The sequence below is a fragment of the Cherax quadricarinatus genome, chromosome 81 (genome assembly GCF_038502225.1).
Source record: "Cherax quadricarinatus isolate ZL_2023a chromosome 81, ASM3850222v1, whole genome shotgun sequence".
Lineage (NCBI taxonomy): Eukaryota > Metazoa > Arthropoda > Malacostraca > Decapoda > Parastacidae > Cherax > Cherax quadricarinatus.
In genome coordinates this window covers 1,486,339-1,503,115 of record NC_091372.1, presented here as the reverse complement: position 1 = coordinate 1,503,115, position 16,777 = coordinate 1,486,339, and the positions used below count along the sequence as shown (strand labels likewise).

Genomic DNA, 16,777 nt, shown 5'->3' with positions numbered 1-16,777 from the left:
TATTTAGATATCTGCTTTAGTAAAATACAAACATTATTTCTACTTTTTCTAAGTTTTATAAGCTCCGGGTTTATCAAAATTCCCAAAAATTGTTGTTCCACCTGATATAACACTTATTACAATGTTATATATCATTAATACTCCAAATATACCAATATATTTTCATATCTGCTGAATTTCCTCATAATTAGTACTAATTAATGGTCTTCATCATTCTATATAAGTTATATAAGCTAGATTACTTATTTACTTATATATTTACTTACATATTTACTTATATTATTAATATTTACATAGCATCACAAACTCCATAAATTCGTTAATTACAAGAATTCACAATTGCTGAATTTTCTCAATACAACAACGACGCACCTCACACGTGACTTTAATAACCTTCATAAATTACAATAAAAGTAATAAAAGCTACAAGTAACCCCAGAATATTCTTACGTTAGTTTCAAAAAAGTAAATTTAGTCTACGTAAACTACCCAGCCATTTTAGTTTGTTTCTCTTGTGTTTACCTTCCCTTCCCGGGTGATTCTCTGTTATTTTTGCTTATTTCTCCTTTATTCTTTATTCGTTTCACTTGGCAGACACTAAACATGATTATACTCACACGTAGGCGCATTTAGCTGTGTAATTTATGGGTAATTACTAGGAATAATTAGGGAAAATAGAGAAACAACAGTCTACGTGGACCACACAGCCATGTTGAGGCCCGAGGATGGTGCTTCCGTGGATTTTATATTGTATGTTTTGGGTTGTCGGAGAGCTCTTGATCCGAGTAATTTGAGTCCCCTCCACTTCCTTGGATCGACCCTGGGCGTCTCCCAGTCCCCCCAGGGCGCTGTGTGGTCCCTGTGGGTATAATGTTTCCTAGATAAATTACGTTCAGTTTCTTATATTCGTAGTGAAGCGCTAAACCGACAGGGGTCATAAGCGCTGCTACGTTCAGTCCACATATGAAGGTTCTTGATCCGAGGAACTGAGGTAGCTTTCACTTTCCTCGTATCAAAAAGACTGACTCACATTCGAAGTAAAGGTCTCCCAGACCAGTGCTTCTCCCAGACCAGTGCTTCTCCCAGACCTGTGCTTCTCCCAGACCAGTGCTTCTCCCAGACCAGTGCTTCTCCCAGACCAGTGCTTCTCCCAGACCAGTGCTTCTCCCAGACCAGTGCTTCTCCCAGATCTGTGCTTCTCCCAGACCAGTGCTTCTCCCAGATCTGTGCTTCTCCCAGACCAGTGCTTCTCCCAGACCAGTGCTTCTCCCAGATCTGTGCTTCTCCCAGACCAGTGCTTCTCCCAGACCAGTGCTTCTCCCAGACCAGTGCTTCTCCCAGACCAGTGCTTCTCCCAGACCAGTGCTTCTCCCAGATCTGTGCTTCTCCCAGACCAGTGCTTCTCCCAGACCTGTGCTTCTCCCAGACCAGTGCTTCTCCCAGACCAGTGCTTCTCCCAGACCAGTGCTTCTCCCAGATCTGTGCTTCTCCCAGACCAGTGCTTCTCCCAGACCAGTGCTTCTCCCAGACCAGTGCTTCTCCCAGATCTGTGCTTCTCCCAGACCAGTGCTTCTCCCAGACCAGTGCTTCTCCCAGACCAGTGCTTCTCCCAGATATGTGCTTCTCCCAGACCAGTGCTTCTCCCAGATCTGTGCTTCTCCCAGACCAGTGCTTCTCCCAGACCTGTGCTTCTCCCAGACCAGTGCTTCTCCCAGATCTGTGCTTCTCCCAGACCAGTGCTTCTCCCAGACCAGTGCTTCTCCCAGACCAGTGCTTCTCCCAGATTTGTGCTTCTCCCAGACCAGTGCTTCTCCCAGACCAGTGCTTCTCCCAGATCTGTGCTCCCAGACCAGTGCTTCTCCCAGACCAGTGCTTCTCCCAGACCAGTGCTTCTCCCAGACCTGTGCTTCTCCCAGACCAGTGCTTCTCCCAGAGCTGTGCTTCTCCCAGACCTGTGCTTCTCCCAGACCAGTGCTTCTCCCAGACCTGTGCTTCTCCCAGACCAGTGCTTCTCCCAGACCTGTGCTTCTCCCAGACCAGTGTTTCTCCCAGAGCTGTGCTTCTCCCAGACCGGAGCTTCTCCCAGAGCTGTGCTTCTCCCAGACCAGTGCTTCTCCCAGAGCTGTGCTTCTCCCAGACCAGTGCTTCTCGCAGAGCTGTGCTTCTCCTAGATCTGTGCTTCTCCCAGACCAGTGCTTCTTCCAGACCTGTGCTTCTCCCAGACCTGTGCTTCTCCCAGACCTGTGCTTCTCCCAGACCAGTGCTTCTCCTAGACCTGTGCTTCTCCCAGAGCTGTGCTTCTCCCAGACCTGTGCTTCTCCCAGACTTGTGCTTCTCCCAGACCAGTGCTTCTCTCAGACCTGTGCTTCTCCCAGACCAGTGCTTCTCCCAGACATGTACTTCTCCCAGACCAGTGCTTCTCCCAGACCTGTGTTTCTCCCAGATCTGTGCTTCTCCCAGACCAGTGCTTCTCCCAGACCTGTGCTTCTCCCAGACCAGTGCTTCTCCCAGACCAGTGCTTCTCCCAGACCAGTGCTTCTTCCAGACCTGTGCTTCTTCCAGACCTGTGCTTCTCCCAGACCTGTGCTTCTCCCAGACCAGTGCTTCTCCCAGACCTGTGCTTCTCCCAGACCAGTGCTTCTCCCAGACCTGTGCTTCACCCAGACCTGTGCTTCTCCCAGACCTGTGCTTCTCCCAGACCAGTGCTTCTCCCAGACCTGTGCTTCTCCCAGACCTGTGCTTCTCCCAGACCTGTGCTTCTCCCAGACCTGTGCTTCTCATAGACCAGTGCTTCTCCCAGACCAGTGCTTCTCCCAGACATGTACTTCACCCAGACATGTACTTCACCCATATCTGTGCTTCTCCCAGACCAGTGCTTCTCCAAGACTTGTACTTCACCCAGACCTGTGCTTCTCCCAGATGTGTGCTTCTCCCAGACCAGTGCTTCTCCCAGACATGTACTTCTCCCAGACCTGTGCTTCTCCCAGATCTGTGCTTCTCCCAGACCTGTGCTTCTCCCAGACCAATGCTTCTCCCAGACATGTACTTCTCCCAGACCTGTGCTTCTCCCAGACCTGTGCTTCTCCCAGACCTGTGCTTCTCCCAGACCTGTGCTTCTCCCAGACCAGTACTTCTCCCAAACCAGTGCTTCTCCCAGACCTGTGCTTCAACCTGACCAGTGCTTCTCCCAGACCTGTGCTTCTCCCAAATCAGTGCTTCTCCCAGACCTGTGCTTCTCCCAGACCTCTGCTTCACCCAGACCAGTGCTTCTCCCAGATCTGTGCTTCTCCCAGACCAGTGCTTCTCCCAAACCTGTGCTTCTCTCAGACCTGTGCTCTCAGACCTGTGCTTCTCCCAGATGTGTGCTTCTCCCAGACCAGTGCTTCTCCCAGACATGTACTTCTCCCAGACCTGTGCTTCTCCCAGATCTGTGCTTCTCCCAGACCTGTGCTTCTCCCAGACCAGTGCTTCTCCCAGACCAGTGCTTCTCCCAGACCTGTGCTTCTCCAAGACCAGTGCTTCTCCCAGACCTGTCCCCTCAAGGAAGGTTCCTTGATGTTGGTGAGGGGCTCTTGATTTAGGGAATTGGATCTGTGCTCCAGTTCCCCAAATTAAGCCTGAATGCCTTCCACATCCCCCCCAGGCGCTGTATAATCCTCCGGGTTTAGCACTTCCCCCTTGATTGTAATAATAATCCCAGACCTGTGCTTCTCCCAGACATGTACTTCTCCCAGACCTGTGCTTCTCCCAGACCTGTGCTTCTCCCAGACCTGTGCTTCTCCCAGACCTGTGCTTCTCCCAAACCAGTGCTTCTCCCAGACCTGTGCTTCAACCTGACCAGTGCTTCTCCCAGACCTGTGCTTCTCCCAAATCAGTGCTTCTCCCAGACCTGTGCTTCTCCCAGACCTCTGCTTCACCCAGACCAGTGCTTCTCCCAGATCTGTGCTTCTCCCAGACCAGTGCTTCTCCCAAACCTGTGCTTCTCTCAGACCTGTGCTCTCAGACCTGTGCTTCTCCCAGACCTGTGCTTCTCCCAGACCAGTGCTTTTCCCAGACCTGTGCTTCTCCCAGACCAGTGCTTTTCCCAGACCTGTGCTTCTCCCAGACCAGTGCTTCTCCCAGACCTGTGCTTCTCCCAGACCTGTGCTTCTCCCAGACCTGTGCTTTTCCCAGACCTGTGCTTCTCCCAAATCTGTGCTTTTCCCAGACCAGTGCTTCTCCCAGACATGTACTTCTCCCAGACCTGTGCTTCTCCCAGACCTGTGTGCTTCTCCCAGACCAGTGCTTCTCCCAGACATGTACTTCTCCCAGATCTGTGCTTCTCCCAGATCTGTGCTTCTCCCAGACCTGTGCTTCTCCCAGATCTGTGCTTCTCCCAGATCTGTGCTTCTCCCAGACCTGTGCTTCACCCAGACCTGTGCTTCTCCCAGACCGGTGCTTCTCCCAGACCTATGCTTCTCTCAGACCTGTGCTTCTCCCTGACCAGTGCTTCTCCCATACCTGTGCTTCTCCCAAACCAGTGCTTCTCCCAGACCTGTGCTTCTCCCAGACCTGTGCTTCTCCCAGACCAGTGCTTCTCCCAGACCTGTGCTTCTCCCAGACCTGTGCTTCTCCCAGACCTGTGCTTCTCCCAGACCTGTGCTTCTCCCTGACCTGTGCTCCCAGACCTGTGCTTCTCCCAGACCGGTGTTTCTCCCAGACTTATGCTTCTCCCAGACCTGTGCTTCTCCCAGATCTGTGCTTCTCCCAAACCTGTGCTCCCAGATCTGTGCTTCTCCCAGATCTGTGCTTCTCCCAGACCTGTGCTTCTCCCAGACCTGTGCTTCTCCCAGACCTGTGCTTCTCCCAGACCAGTGCTTCTCCCAGACCTGTGCTTCTCTCAGACCAGTGCTTCTCCCAGATCTGTGCTTCTCCCAGACCTGTGCTTCTCCCAGATCTGTGCTTCTCCCAGATCTGTGCTTCTCCCAGACTTATGCTTCTCCCAGACCGGTGTTTCTCCCAGACTTATGCTTCTCCCAGACCTGTGCTTCTCCCAGACCTGTGCTTCTCCCAGATCTGTGCTTCTCCCAGACCTGTGCTTCTCCCAGATCTGTGCTTCTCCCAGATCTGTGCTTCTCCCAGACCTGTGCTTCTCCCAGACCGGTGTTTCTCCCAGACTTATGCTTCTCCCAGACCTGTGCTTCTCCGAGACCTGTGCTTCTCCCAGATCTGTGCTTCTCCCAGATCTGTGCTTCTCCCAGACCTGTGCTTCTCCCAGATCTGTGCTTCTCCCAGATCTGTGCTTCTCCCAGACCTGTGCTTCTCCCAGACCAGTGCTTCTCCCAGACCTGTGCTTCTCCCAGACCTATGCTTCTCCCAGACCGGTGCTTCTCCCAGACCTATGCTTCTCCCAGACCTGTGCTTCTCCCTGACCAGTGCTTCTCTCAGACCAGTGCTTTCCCCAGACCTCCGCTTCTGGCAGATCTGTGCTACTTCCAGACCTCTTAGACTAGACCTAAAACAGTTGCCTAGCATCAAGGCTTCTACTTACTGCTAGCGAATGGGGCTAGCAGAAGTAAGAAAGCATTCCCAATGTTTCTTCTTGCCTGGGGAGTGAACCCGGGTCCCTCAGTTGTGAGCCGAGACAGCAACCACTTGAGCCATGAGCACCCTACCTCTCTTCAACAATTCTCTAATTATGTCTCCTGTTTCTTCTGCACGAAATAAATTGGAAATACATAATTAAGAAATAGCGCATTATTATTAGTTACATAACTTATTAGATTTTTTCATGAAAGAGATAAACATGTCGTTCTTAAAACTAGACTAAGTTTTGCCTGAAATCTTTTGCCTCCAAAAGGATTTCTGATTATTATGTATTTCGTAAAGACTGTTTGGAAATAAAGAATCTAATTTAATCCGATCTAGATTTTTTTAATGAGTATTCTTGTCTTTGCAATCGGCATAACTTGTTCTGTATTTTTTTGTGTGTGTGTGTTCTGGTTTACTTTTTCCCAGTATAAGGACACAATGATGAATTACTGGTGGCCCATGCTAAGAAAAATTATGGTGCTCGTAATCAAAAACCCACACTTGATAATAGCATTTTGGCCTGTCCTGGACCAAAACTGTAAAAAGTAAAAGTGGGGAGAAATCACAAGCAATGTTTCACAGGGTTCAGTGTTGGGCCCCTTGTTCACAATTTATATAAACAACACAGATGGTGGCCCATGCTAAGAAAAATTATGGTGCTCGTAATCAAAAACCCACACTTGATAATAGCATTTTGGCCTGTCCTGGACCAAAATTGTAAAAAGTAAAAGTGGGGAGAAATCACAAGGGTTCAGTGTTGGGCCCCTTGTTCACAATTTATATAAACAACACAGATGAGGGAATAAATAGCAATATAAGCAGATTTTCCGATGACACCATGACAACTGACAAGGACACTAGAGCACTGCAGGAAGATCTGAATAGACTGATGCAGTGGTCGGAGAAGCGGCAGATGCAGTTTAATACAGCCTTTCTTCACTTAGCGATGTACTCGTTTACGGACGCCTTGGACTTACGACGGGCTCTCTGACCAGTATTTATACCTAAATAATGTATATTAGAGATTTCCTCTATTTTGTTTATTTCAATATACAGTACACTACTGTATAAGCAATTAAAAATATACCAGAAATGTTATAAATGGTGCAAAGATGACATTAAAACAATATCAAAGATGGTTGACACAAACTCACTACCATTATAGTATGCTCCTCACTTAGCGAACAAATTCATTTAACGACGTGGTCCTAGGAATATAACTCCGTCGTTAAGTGAAGAGAGGCTGTATAGACAAATGCAAAGTTCTAAGTGAAAAAAAAAAATAACCATGACACTTATAAACTAAGTAATGTAGATCTTAATATCACTGACTGCAAAAAAGATGTAGGTCTGGTTAGCAGTAACCTAACTGCAAGACAACAGTATGTGTTTGCAATAAAGCAAATAGAATTTTTGGATTCATATCACGAAGTATAAATAACAAGCCCTCCGGTTATTCTTCAGTTCTATATATCATTGATTAGGCCTCATTCATATGGTCACCATATTACAGAATGGATATAAATGCACTGGAAAACATACAAAGAAGGATGACAAAGTTGATTCCACGTGTCGGCAATCTTACCTACGATGACAGACTGAGGGCCCTGAATCTGCATACACTAGAAAGGCATAGCAGTGCTGTATAACCCTTGTGGCTTAGTGCTTCTTTTTGATTATAATAGTAATAATAGAAAGGCATAGAATTAGGGGGTATATGATTGAGGTGTATAAATGTAAAATAGGAATAAATAAAGGAAATGTAAATAATGTGCTAAAAATATCTAACCAAGACAGAACTTGCAGCAATGGTTTCGAGTTGGAAAAATTTAGATTTGAAAAAGATAAGAAAAGCATTGGTTTGGTAATGGTTAAACTCATGAGTAATGTCATTGAAGCCAAAACATATGGTAGGCAATGCTCTCACTTCAAAAACACTGTCCATGGTTTGATCCCTGGCAAGGGTGGAAACATTGGGTGTGTTTCCTTACACCTGTTGTCCCCGTTCACCTAACAAGTAGGTAGGTAGGTAGCTGTGTGTTAGTCAAATGGTGTGGGTCGCATACTGGGGGACAAGACTGAGGACCCCAATGGAAATAAGACAGTCTCGATGATGTACTGCCTTTCTTTTGTTATCCTGGGTGACTGATAAAAATAGAGTTGATTTTGATTTGTTTGAGGACTGGAAGTAGCCAGAAGTTGAGTTCAAATTAGCAGAATTTTTGATTTTTGTCAATATTTCAGAAGACACTAATGACATCACTCATCTAACATGTGTCCAACTGGCTGGTCTAATACATGTTCACTTGTGCACTGACATTATACAGTTACTATTACAATAATGCAGTTGCCTCCATAACAGTAAATCTACTACTTATTAAATAGTAAAATCATGCATTTTTTTAAATGCATGAAAAAAACATCAAAAATCAATGTGTAGCCATAGCCATAGTCACAAACTTTCACGAATCGAGACAGTGAGTAGAAAGAACACAGCCAATCACAACAAGAAACAGCTGCACACACTGAGGAACAGAAGCTTGATTGTGATTTAGCAGATCTAGAATAATCTGTATACTTACTTGAGAATGAGAGCAATGCATGTGTTATTTTTGCAGCTAATAGTATCTGCACATTTTTTTAGTGTTTCGCATAAATTTAGCTGCATAGCCCTTGTTGCTTAGCACTTCTTTTTTATTATAATAATAATTCGCATAAATTGAGCATTGTTTCACTCAAATTTAGTGCATTTCAGCACATTTTAGGAGAGTCCTTTATATCCAAACCTTAGCCAGTCAGAATTGGGGGCATTTATCTTCTTTTCGTAAGCAGGGATCTTTTTTTTTTTGTAGTACCTGTAGCTGTATAGCCCTTGTGGCTTAGCACTTCTTTTTGATTATAATAATAATGTAGTACCTGTACAGTACATATTCAAATGTTACAAAATCTGAAACTTCCAGTCCCAAGTATTTTGGATGAAAGATTCTCAACTGTATTTCAGTAGTTACAGTAATTATTTACGTATTTAATTATTCAGTGAGAGTAGTTATTTATTAACTTATTTATCATATATTCATGTTCAACTTTAATTATTTTCAACTAATGATGGGTTCATTGTTACATAACCACATCATAAGTCATGGGTGTCTGCTAATCTTGATATTATCACTTTCAACCTAAAATTGAGTTTTGGTATCAGCAAAAATTTTGGTATTGTCACGTCCTTAATCTTTCTCCCTCTAGGGTTTAAATGACACTAGGGTTAAAACAGCTTATTTCTTAGTAAGTTAAGATTTTGTGTGGATTTTTAACCTAGAGGATTAGCCACCCAGGATAATCTAATAAAGTATTAGTAACAGTAATAACTGCAATGCTTTTCACTTGTGTTGTCTGAATATATTATTTTTGTTTTCCAGAGAAAAGGATCAAGAAAAGTAAGGAAATGTCACCAAAAGGTAAAAAAAGAGAATCACCCAGAAAACAACAGCTTATTAAAGATTTCTTCTCTCCTGTGACAAAGACGAAGAAAAGAGGAAGAGAAGATGAAGTGAGTGAACATAGTCCGGAGAAGAATGGAATTGAGTCCCCCAAGAAAAAGGCAAAGGAAATAGTTGATAGTACTTACCAGGAAGCTGCAAACAATAACAGAACTCCGGAAAAACCTGCAAATGACAAAACCCCAGAAAACCCTGCAAATGACAAAACTCAGGTAAAACCTACAAACAAAACTCCAGAAAACCCCACAAATAACAAAACTCTGGAAAAACCTACAAATGACAAAACTCCGGAAAAACCTACAAACAACAAAACTCCGGAAAAACCCACAAATGACAAAACTCCGGAAAAACCTATAAACAAGACTACAGAAAACCATGCAAACAGCAGAGTTCCAGAAAAAAACACACACAAGAAAAAAATGGAAAAACCTGCAAACGGCAAAACTGAAAAATCTCTAAACAAAACTTCTGAAAAATCTGTAAAAACTGAAAAATCTGCAAAGAAAACTGAAAAATCAGCAAACAAAACTGTAAAAATTGCAAACAATAACAACAACAACAACAACAACAACAACAATAATAATAACAAAATTCCTGAAAAATCTACAAACAGCAATAAAGCTCAAGAAAAATCCACAAACAGTAAAATCCAAGAAAAATCCACAAATATCAGAACTTATAAGAAATCTGCAAACAGTAACAAAAATCCTGAAAAATCTGCAAACAGTAACAAAAATTCTGAAAAATCTGCAAACAGTAAAAAAAATCCTGAAAAATCGGCAAACAGTAACAAAAATCCTGAAAAATCTGCAAACAGTAACAAAAGTTTTGCAAAATCTGCAAATAATAACAACAATGAGACGAAAAGGACTCTTTCAAAAAAATCAACTCAGAAGTCAAAGCAATTGATCGAACGTGAAGTCATCAAAGCAATGTTTGCTGAGGTAAACAAGACAACGGTAAAAAAAATGAAGACAGATAGAAGAAGACTTATTGTTGTACCAGATGAAAATGAAGAAGTTGTTGTCTCTGATGAATATGGAGAACTTATTGTGCCTGATAATCTTGAGCACGGGCAAATTATTGGACCCGCTGATCCTGGAAATGTGGAAAAAGCAGCAGTGAATATTGCATCAAATAAAGACGTAATGGCTTTTGTACCTGAAGATGATGGGACTATCAGTAAACCAGATGATGGGGAAGAAAAGGATGTCGAAGACCTAGGAAGTGACACCCTGGATAGTCCCGACGAGGATGACTCACTTTCTGGTTCTCCATCCAATGATGCCAAGATATTAATGTCTTCAGGTTCAGTGAACAAGGTGAGGATTTCATCCCTGGTTTAGAGAGGGTTGGTTTGATGATGGCAAAAGGCTCATGATTCAAGGAATTGGAGCTACCCTTTCCTCCCTCAAATCAAACCTGATTACCTGCCACCTCTTCCATTATTGTAGTTTAGTATTACTCACTAAGTATTAGAATAATGATACTGTACACTGTAGTGTTCTTGGATAAGAAAATAGTATTTTGATTAGTCTTTTTTTTCTCTCAACAAGTCGGCCGTCTCCCACCGAGGCAGGGTGACCCAAAAAAGAAAGAAAATCCCCAAAACAAAATACTTTAATCATTCAACACTTTCACTTTACTCATGCATCATCACTGTCTTTGCAGAGGCACTCATATACGACAGTTTAGAAGTCCCTCCAGACTGTCAATATCCCAAACCCCTCTTTTAACCCTCTGTTTCAGTTATATCCAGTGGTCCCTCGTTTATCGTTGTTAATCCGTTCTTGGAAGTGCGACGGTTATCGAAATAGATGATTTTCGAATAAATTTTCCCCATAAGAAATAATGTAAATACAATTAACCCGTTCCTGACACCCAGAAGTATTAAAACAAAAAAATTTTTTACATGAAATATAGATGTAGTACATAAACAATACAATGGCACATGATGAATGAAACATTAACAGCATAACACTTACCTTTATTGGTGATTCTTCTTAGTGTATGGAAGACTGGAGGAGGAGACAGATTGGATTAGTTACTGTTTGGAAGGGGAATCCCATTCCATCAACACCTCAGGTACCAAGTCCTTTTCTGGGGTTACATACTTCTCTTCTCTGTTTCTTAATGCCACTAGGACCAGCTTGAGAGTCACTGGAGTACTGTCTGGCAAAAAAAGTGTCCAGAGAGCTCTGTTTCTGGCATCTCTTTAAAACTTCCCTAAAATGGGCTAAGACTCTGTCACTGTACAAGTTGCCAATATGACTTGCAACATCCTTCTCAGGGTGATGTTTCTCCATAAATCTTTCCATCCTACCCCACATTTCAAAAATCTCCTTAATTTCTGAAGAAGGCACCTTCTTCCATCTCTCTTCCTCCTCCTCTGCAGCAAGATTCTGAGCTGCGATCTGTTGCTGTTCCTGCTGAAGCTCTTGCAGCTCCTCAGTGGTTAGCTCTTTGTTGTGGTCCTCCACCAACTCTTCCACATCCTCCAAACTCACATCCAACCCCATGGAACTTCCCAATGCCACAATAGATTTCACAGCTGACATAGGCTCATCAGGGTCAGCTTCCTTGATTTCCTTTTTCTTTGCCACGATGGAAGATATGGGTATGGGGTTTGTTATAAATCCTGGCCAGTTCGGCCACACGTACGCCACTTTCATATTGTTTGATGATGTTTTTCTTAAATTCAATTGTATTTCTCACCTTCTTTACCAAAGGCTTGGCACTAGGAGCTTTCTTTGGAGCCATGGTAGCTTATTTAGCACTTGCAAGCACTAAAATGAATGGAATATTATGAAATATTTTGTATGAACAAGTGAGGGGACTGTCGCTCACTGGTAAACAATGGCACACTGGCTGGGAAGGGAGGCCGAGGCGGCTCAGAGCTGTGAGTACGCGTCCAGGACGAACGACGATTATCGAGTCAACCGATCATTTGCGAGCCAATGTTTGGACGAAAATAACGCAACTATTTCTGAAAAGGATGACTATCGAGCCCGATGATTATCGAGGGACCACTGTATATACGTCTTACGAGCCAGTGTTTTTGACGTATTAATACGCCAAAATTCCAACAGCTTCAGATCAAGCAGGAGTAAGCTGGTAGGCCCCAATGTGAGAGAATGGGTCTGTGTGGCCAGTTTGCGCAGTATTAAAAAATCCTGCAGCACACATTTCATAACGAGAAAATAAAAACTCCGACCGTGTTTTTGGATTAAAATGCTGAATTTGAGGTTTATTTTCATATAGTATTTATGGTCTCATGTGATAGAATGGAAGACATTTTACAGATATATAGATGATTTTGATTGGTTTGATGATGAAAAGGACCTTGAAATTGAGCTCAGATTAGCAGAAATGTTCGATTTTTGCCAATGTTCAAGAGTAAACAAATGATGTCATACTCCAATATGTGTCCAACTAGCCATTCTAATACACAATCACGAATGGGTTGACATTATTTATACAACTATTACAATAATGCATTAGTCTGCAAAACAGTAAATCTATTTTTTGTGTGAATAAAAATTCAAAATAGAAAGCAAGAGTAATATAACAGGGGCCTGGAGACATGACTAATGAACAGAGAAAATGTTATTTTAGTGCCAGGAATGTTTGCATTGTTTATTCTGGACCCTATTTTGTAAATGGCATCTTTTTTAATTTGTGTGAAATTGGCTAAATTGCCAATTTGACCACTTTATTTGGTAGCTGAAATTGGTAAATGGGCAGTTTCTTTTACTCAGTTGATAGAACAGATGGACTTCTAAAGAAATAGGTATGAGTTTGGCCAGCTGGAACAATGGAATTGGCCGAAAATAGGGCTCAAAGTGAGTGAAATCGCCTATGCATGTATGTCGCTGACATCACTAGCTTCGCGAGAGCATGATTCCGTAAGTTTTCCATCAAATTTCGTACTTTTGGTGCCATTACCATCGGGAAAAGATTCTCTATCATTTCATAAGAAAAAATAGTTTATTGTTTGGATATTTTGTGACACAAGAGACACTTAGGATTTGGGGCCGCAACAGTCAAAGGGTTAAAGTGCAGGCATTGTACTTCCCATATCCAGGACTCAAGTCTGGCTAACCGGTTTCCCTAAATCCCTTCACTAAATACAGTGGACCCCCGCTTAACGATCACCTCCAAATGCGACCAATTATGTAAGTGTATTTATGTAAGTGCGTTTGTACGTGTATGTTTGGGGGTCTGAAATGGACTAATCTACTTCACAATATTCCTTATGGGAAAAAATTCGGTCAGTACTGGCACCTGAACATACTTCTGGAATGAAAAAAGTTCGTTAACCGGGGGTCCACTGTATTACCCTACTCACACTCCAACAGCTCGTCAGGTCAAAAAAACCATTCGTCTCCATTCATTCCTATCTAACACACTCACATACGCTTGCTGGAAGTCCAAGCCCTTCACCCACAAAACCTCTATTACCCCCTCCCTCCAACCTTTTTGAGGACGACCCCTACCCCTCCTTCCCCTACAGATTTATATGCTCTTCCAAGTCATTCTACTTTGATCCATTCTCTCTAAATGACCAAACCACCTCAACAACCCCTCTTCAGTCCTCTGACTAATACTTCTAATGACCACACATCCTCCTAATTTCCACACACTGAATTCTCTGCATAATATTTACACCACACATTACCCTTAGACAGGATATCTCCACTGCATCCAGCTGCCTCCTTGCCGCAGCATTTACAACACAAGCTTCACACCTATATAAGAGTGTTGGTACCACTAAACTTTCATACATCCCCTTCCTTGCCTCCATAGATAACATTTTTTGTCTCCACAGATACCTCAACATACCACTCACCTTTCCTTCATCAATTCTTTGGTTAACCTCATCCTTTGCAAACCCATCCACTGACAAGTCAACTCCCAAATATCTGAAAACATTCACTTCTTCCATACACCCTCTCTCCAATGTGATATCCAATTTTTCTTCATCTAAATCATTTGATACCCTCATCACCTTACTCTTATCTATGTTCACTTTCAACTTTCTACCTTTACACACCCTCTGAAACTCATCCACTAACCTTTGCAACTTTTCTTTAGTCTCCTAAAAGCACAGTATCATCAGCAAAAATTAACTGTGTCAACTCCCATTTTGTATTTGAGTCCCCAAAATTTAATCCCACCCATCTCCCCAACACTCTTGCATTTACTTCTTTTACAACCCCATTTATAAATATATTAAACAACCATGGTGACATTACACATCCTTGGCTAAGACCTACTTTTACCGGGAAGTAATCACCCTCTCTCCTGCACGCTCAAACCTATCCTCATTAAACCTCTTTACAGCATTTAGTAACTCACTACAGGTCCGCCATCACAAATCCGGCAATCAGTTATTCGGTTCCTTCAGTTATTCGGCACTAATTTTGGCTAGTATAATTTCAAATTTCCAGGGTCGCCACACGAACCTGCTGGTACTGTTTGGTGGCACTAGTTGCTGCATAAGTCATGCCAGCTTCTTTTTCTCCATTTATTTTTTTAACCTGCTTGCTTTTAGCCCTAGCCATGATTCCAATGAATACAAGAAATGCTTCTCATTATGTAAAGCACCTACACAGTACATTATCCATTAAAGATAGGGTGGCTTTGAAGCCACTGTCGGTTGCCATGAGCTCAGTCTCACGAAGCAGGAGAATACACTTTATTATTACGCTAATATCAACACTACAGCTTATTTGCCTATCACAATTGATTTAATATGGCATAATAAACAACATAAATAACATTAACCCTTAAACGGTCCAAACGTATATAGTATACGTTCACGCGCATAGCGCCCCAAACGTATACTATATACGTTTTCTTTGTCATTCATTCAACATTGCCATGATAAGCCTGAGTCACCTAGACATGAGAGAATGGGTGTGCGCACTCACTGTGTACCATGTTAAAATAATTGGGGATGCCTGGGTACCATATGCTCTTTTTTTTCTTTAAAAAATTTTTTTTTTTTTTTTTTCTCAAAAAATTTGGGGCACTACGCGAGTGAACGTATATATACATTTGGACCGTTTAAGGGTTAAACATGTTAAATACTCCAGAATAAATAATATTTGGCATAACACCGAGCAGTTTGACGAAGGTATGAAGAGGATATGGTATACAAATATCATTCTCCTATCTCTGTCTTGGGGGCTTATGTTAGAGAAAACAACTGCATAAATGGCATCCTTAACACTGAACTCTTTCAGGAAGTCTTGGATTCCTACTCCTCTGTTGACTGCACCAAGTATACAGTTTAAAAAATAGTCTTTATACTTACTCTTCATGGAGCATAAATTTCCTTGGTCACAAGGCTGTAATACACATGTCACATTAGGGGGCAAGTAGATGCCAAAAACATTACTTTTCACAAGAAGTTTGGCAAGGGGATGTGCAGAGCAATTATCCAGGAACAATAAAATTTTACAGTCTTCTTCTAGTCCAGCTCGCCTGCAATGAGCTTGTGCAGCTGGTACGAAGTGGTTATTGAACCAGTCGGAAAACATTTATCGGGTTACCCATGCTTTTGGAACTTTCGGTTTTCAGAACTTTTTGAATTTCAGATAAAGGGATGTGGATCTGTATGAGAGGCGACTAAAATGCCAGGGGCAAGGGGCTAGTAACCCCTTCTCCTGTATAAATTACTAAATTTAAAAAGAAAAACTTGTTTTTCTTTTTGAGTCACCCTGCCTTGGTGGAATATAGCCAGCTCATTAAAAAAAAAAATCAGGGTGAGTCGGGCTCAGACCTGTGGCAGTCTAGCCTTAAACTACCAGGCCATTGTGTTGTCTACCAGCCAGGTGGTTTTAACACTAGCTTACCATGGCTTCAAGCCCCCCACCTGTTCTGTGATTATGAAACTTGTTATTACACACTAGTCACCATTTTTCAGCTTGAATATTTTATAGTGCTTCTTTACCATACTTCTTAGGTGATTAGTGATAATATGGTCACTAAATCCTATGCAAATGATGCCTGATTGACTTTAGTTTTTGTTTTCATAGCAGTCACATGCTATGAGAACTGCATAGTCTGGGTTGCTTCATTAATTTAATTATTTAATCCTTGGATTTGCTTATACACATATATAGCTTATTGTGTTGAAATCAGCTATTGAATTCACCCAGTATTATTCTAACATTTGGGTTCAGTTCAGACAATACTCTTGCAAAGTGTTTGAAAAACTTGTTATAATTGGAAGCGTGGTAAACAGTTCCTACTAGTATTGGTTTCATTTTGAACAGCAACACTTCAAACCCTTGATTCTGGAGATTGTTCAAATTGTGTTATGGTTGTAAGCTGTCACTTTTTATAAGCACCCCACCCCGTATCTGTTTCTATCTGCATATTTTATATTATAGCTCTCAAACTGATCCTTCACTGAACCCATAGGCTCTTGCTGACTCCACGATACTTGCACCACTTTTAAACTTCTGTAATGTATCTCAATTTTCTTCATGACACCACCCTCAAGGAAGGTTCCTTGATGCTGGTGAGGGGCTCTTCATTTAGGGAATTGGATATGTGCTCCAGTTCCCTGAATTAAACCTGAATACCTTCCGCACCCCCCCCCCCTCCCGAGATAAGATAAGATAAGATTTCGTTCGAATTTTTAACCCCGGAGGGTTAGCCACCCAGGATAACCCAAGAAAGTCAGTGCGTCATCGAGG

At 42.6% G+C, this 16,777-nt stretch overlaps 1 protein-coding gene across 1 annotated transcript in view; it reads left to right on the top strand.

Moving 5' to 3' along the window:
* Positions 1 to 494: 494 nt before the first annotated feature.
* The window catches only part of LOC128699897 (zinc finger protein 780B), a 30,846-nt gene continuing 14,563 nt past the window's right edge, over positions 495 to 16,777 (top strand). The window contains exons 1-2 of the mRNA XM_053792717.2: positions 495 to 535; positions 8,988 to 10,390. Of these exons, the coding sequence (XP_053648692.2) occupies positions 9,014 to 10,390 (1,377 nt within the window). The 5' untranslated portion in view covers positions 495 to 535; positions 8,988 to 9,013. The remainder of the gene's footprint in view (positions 536 to 8,987; positions 10,391 to 16,777) is intronic.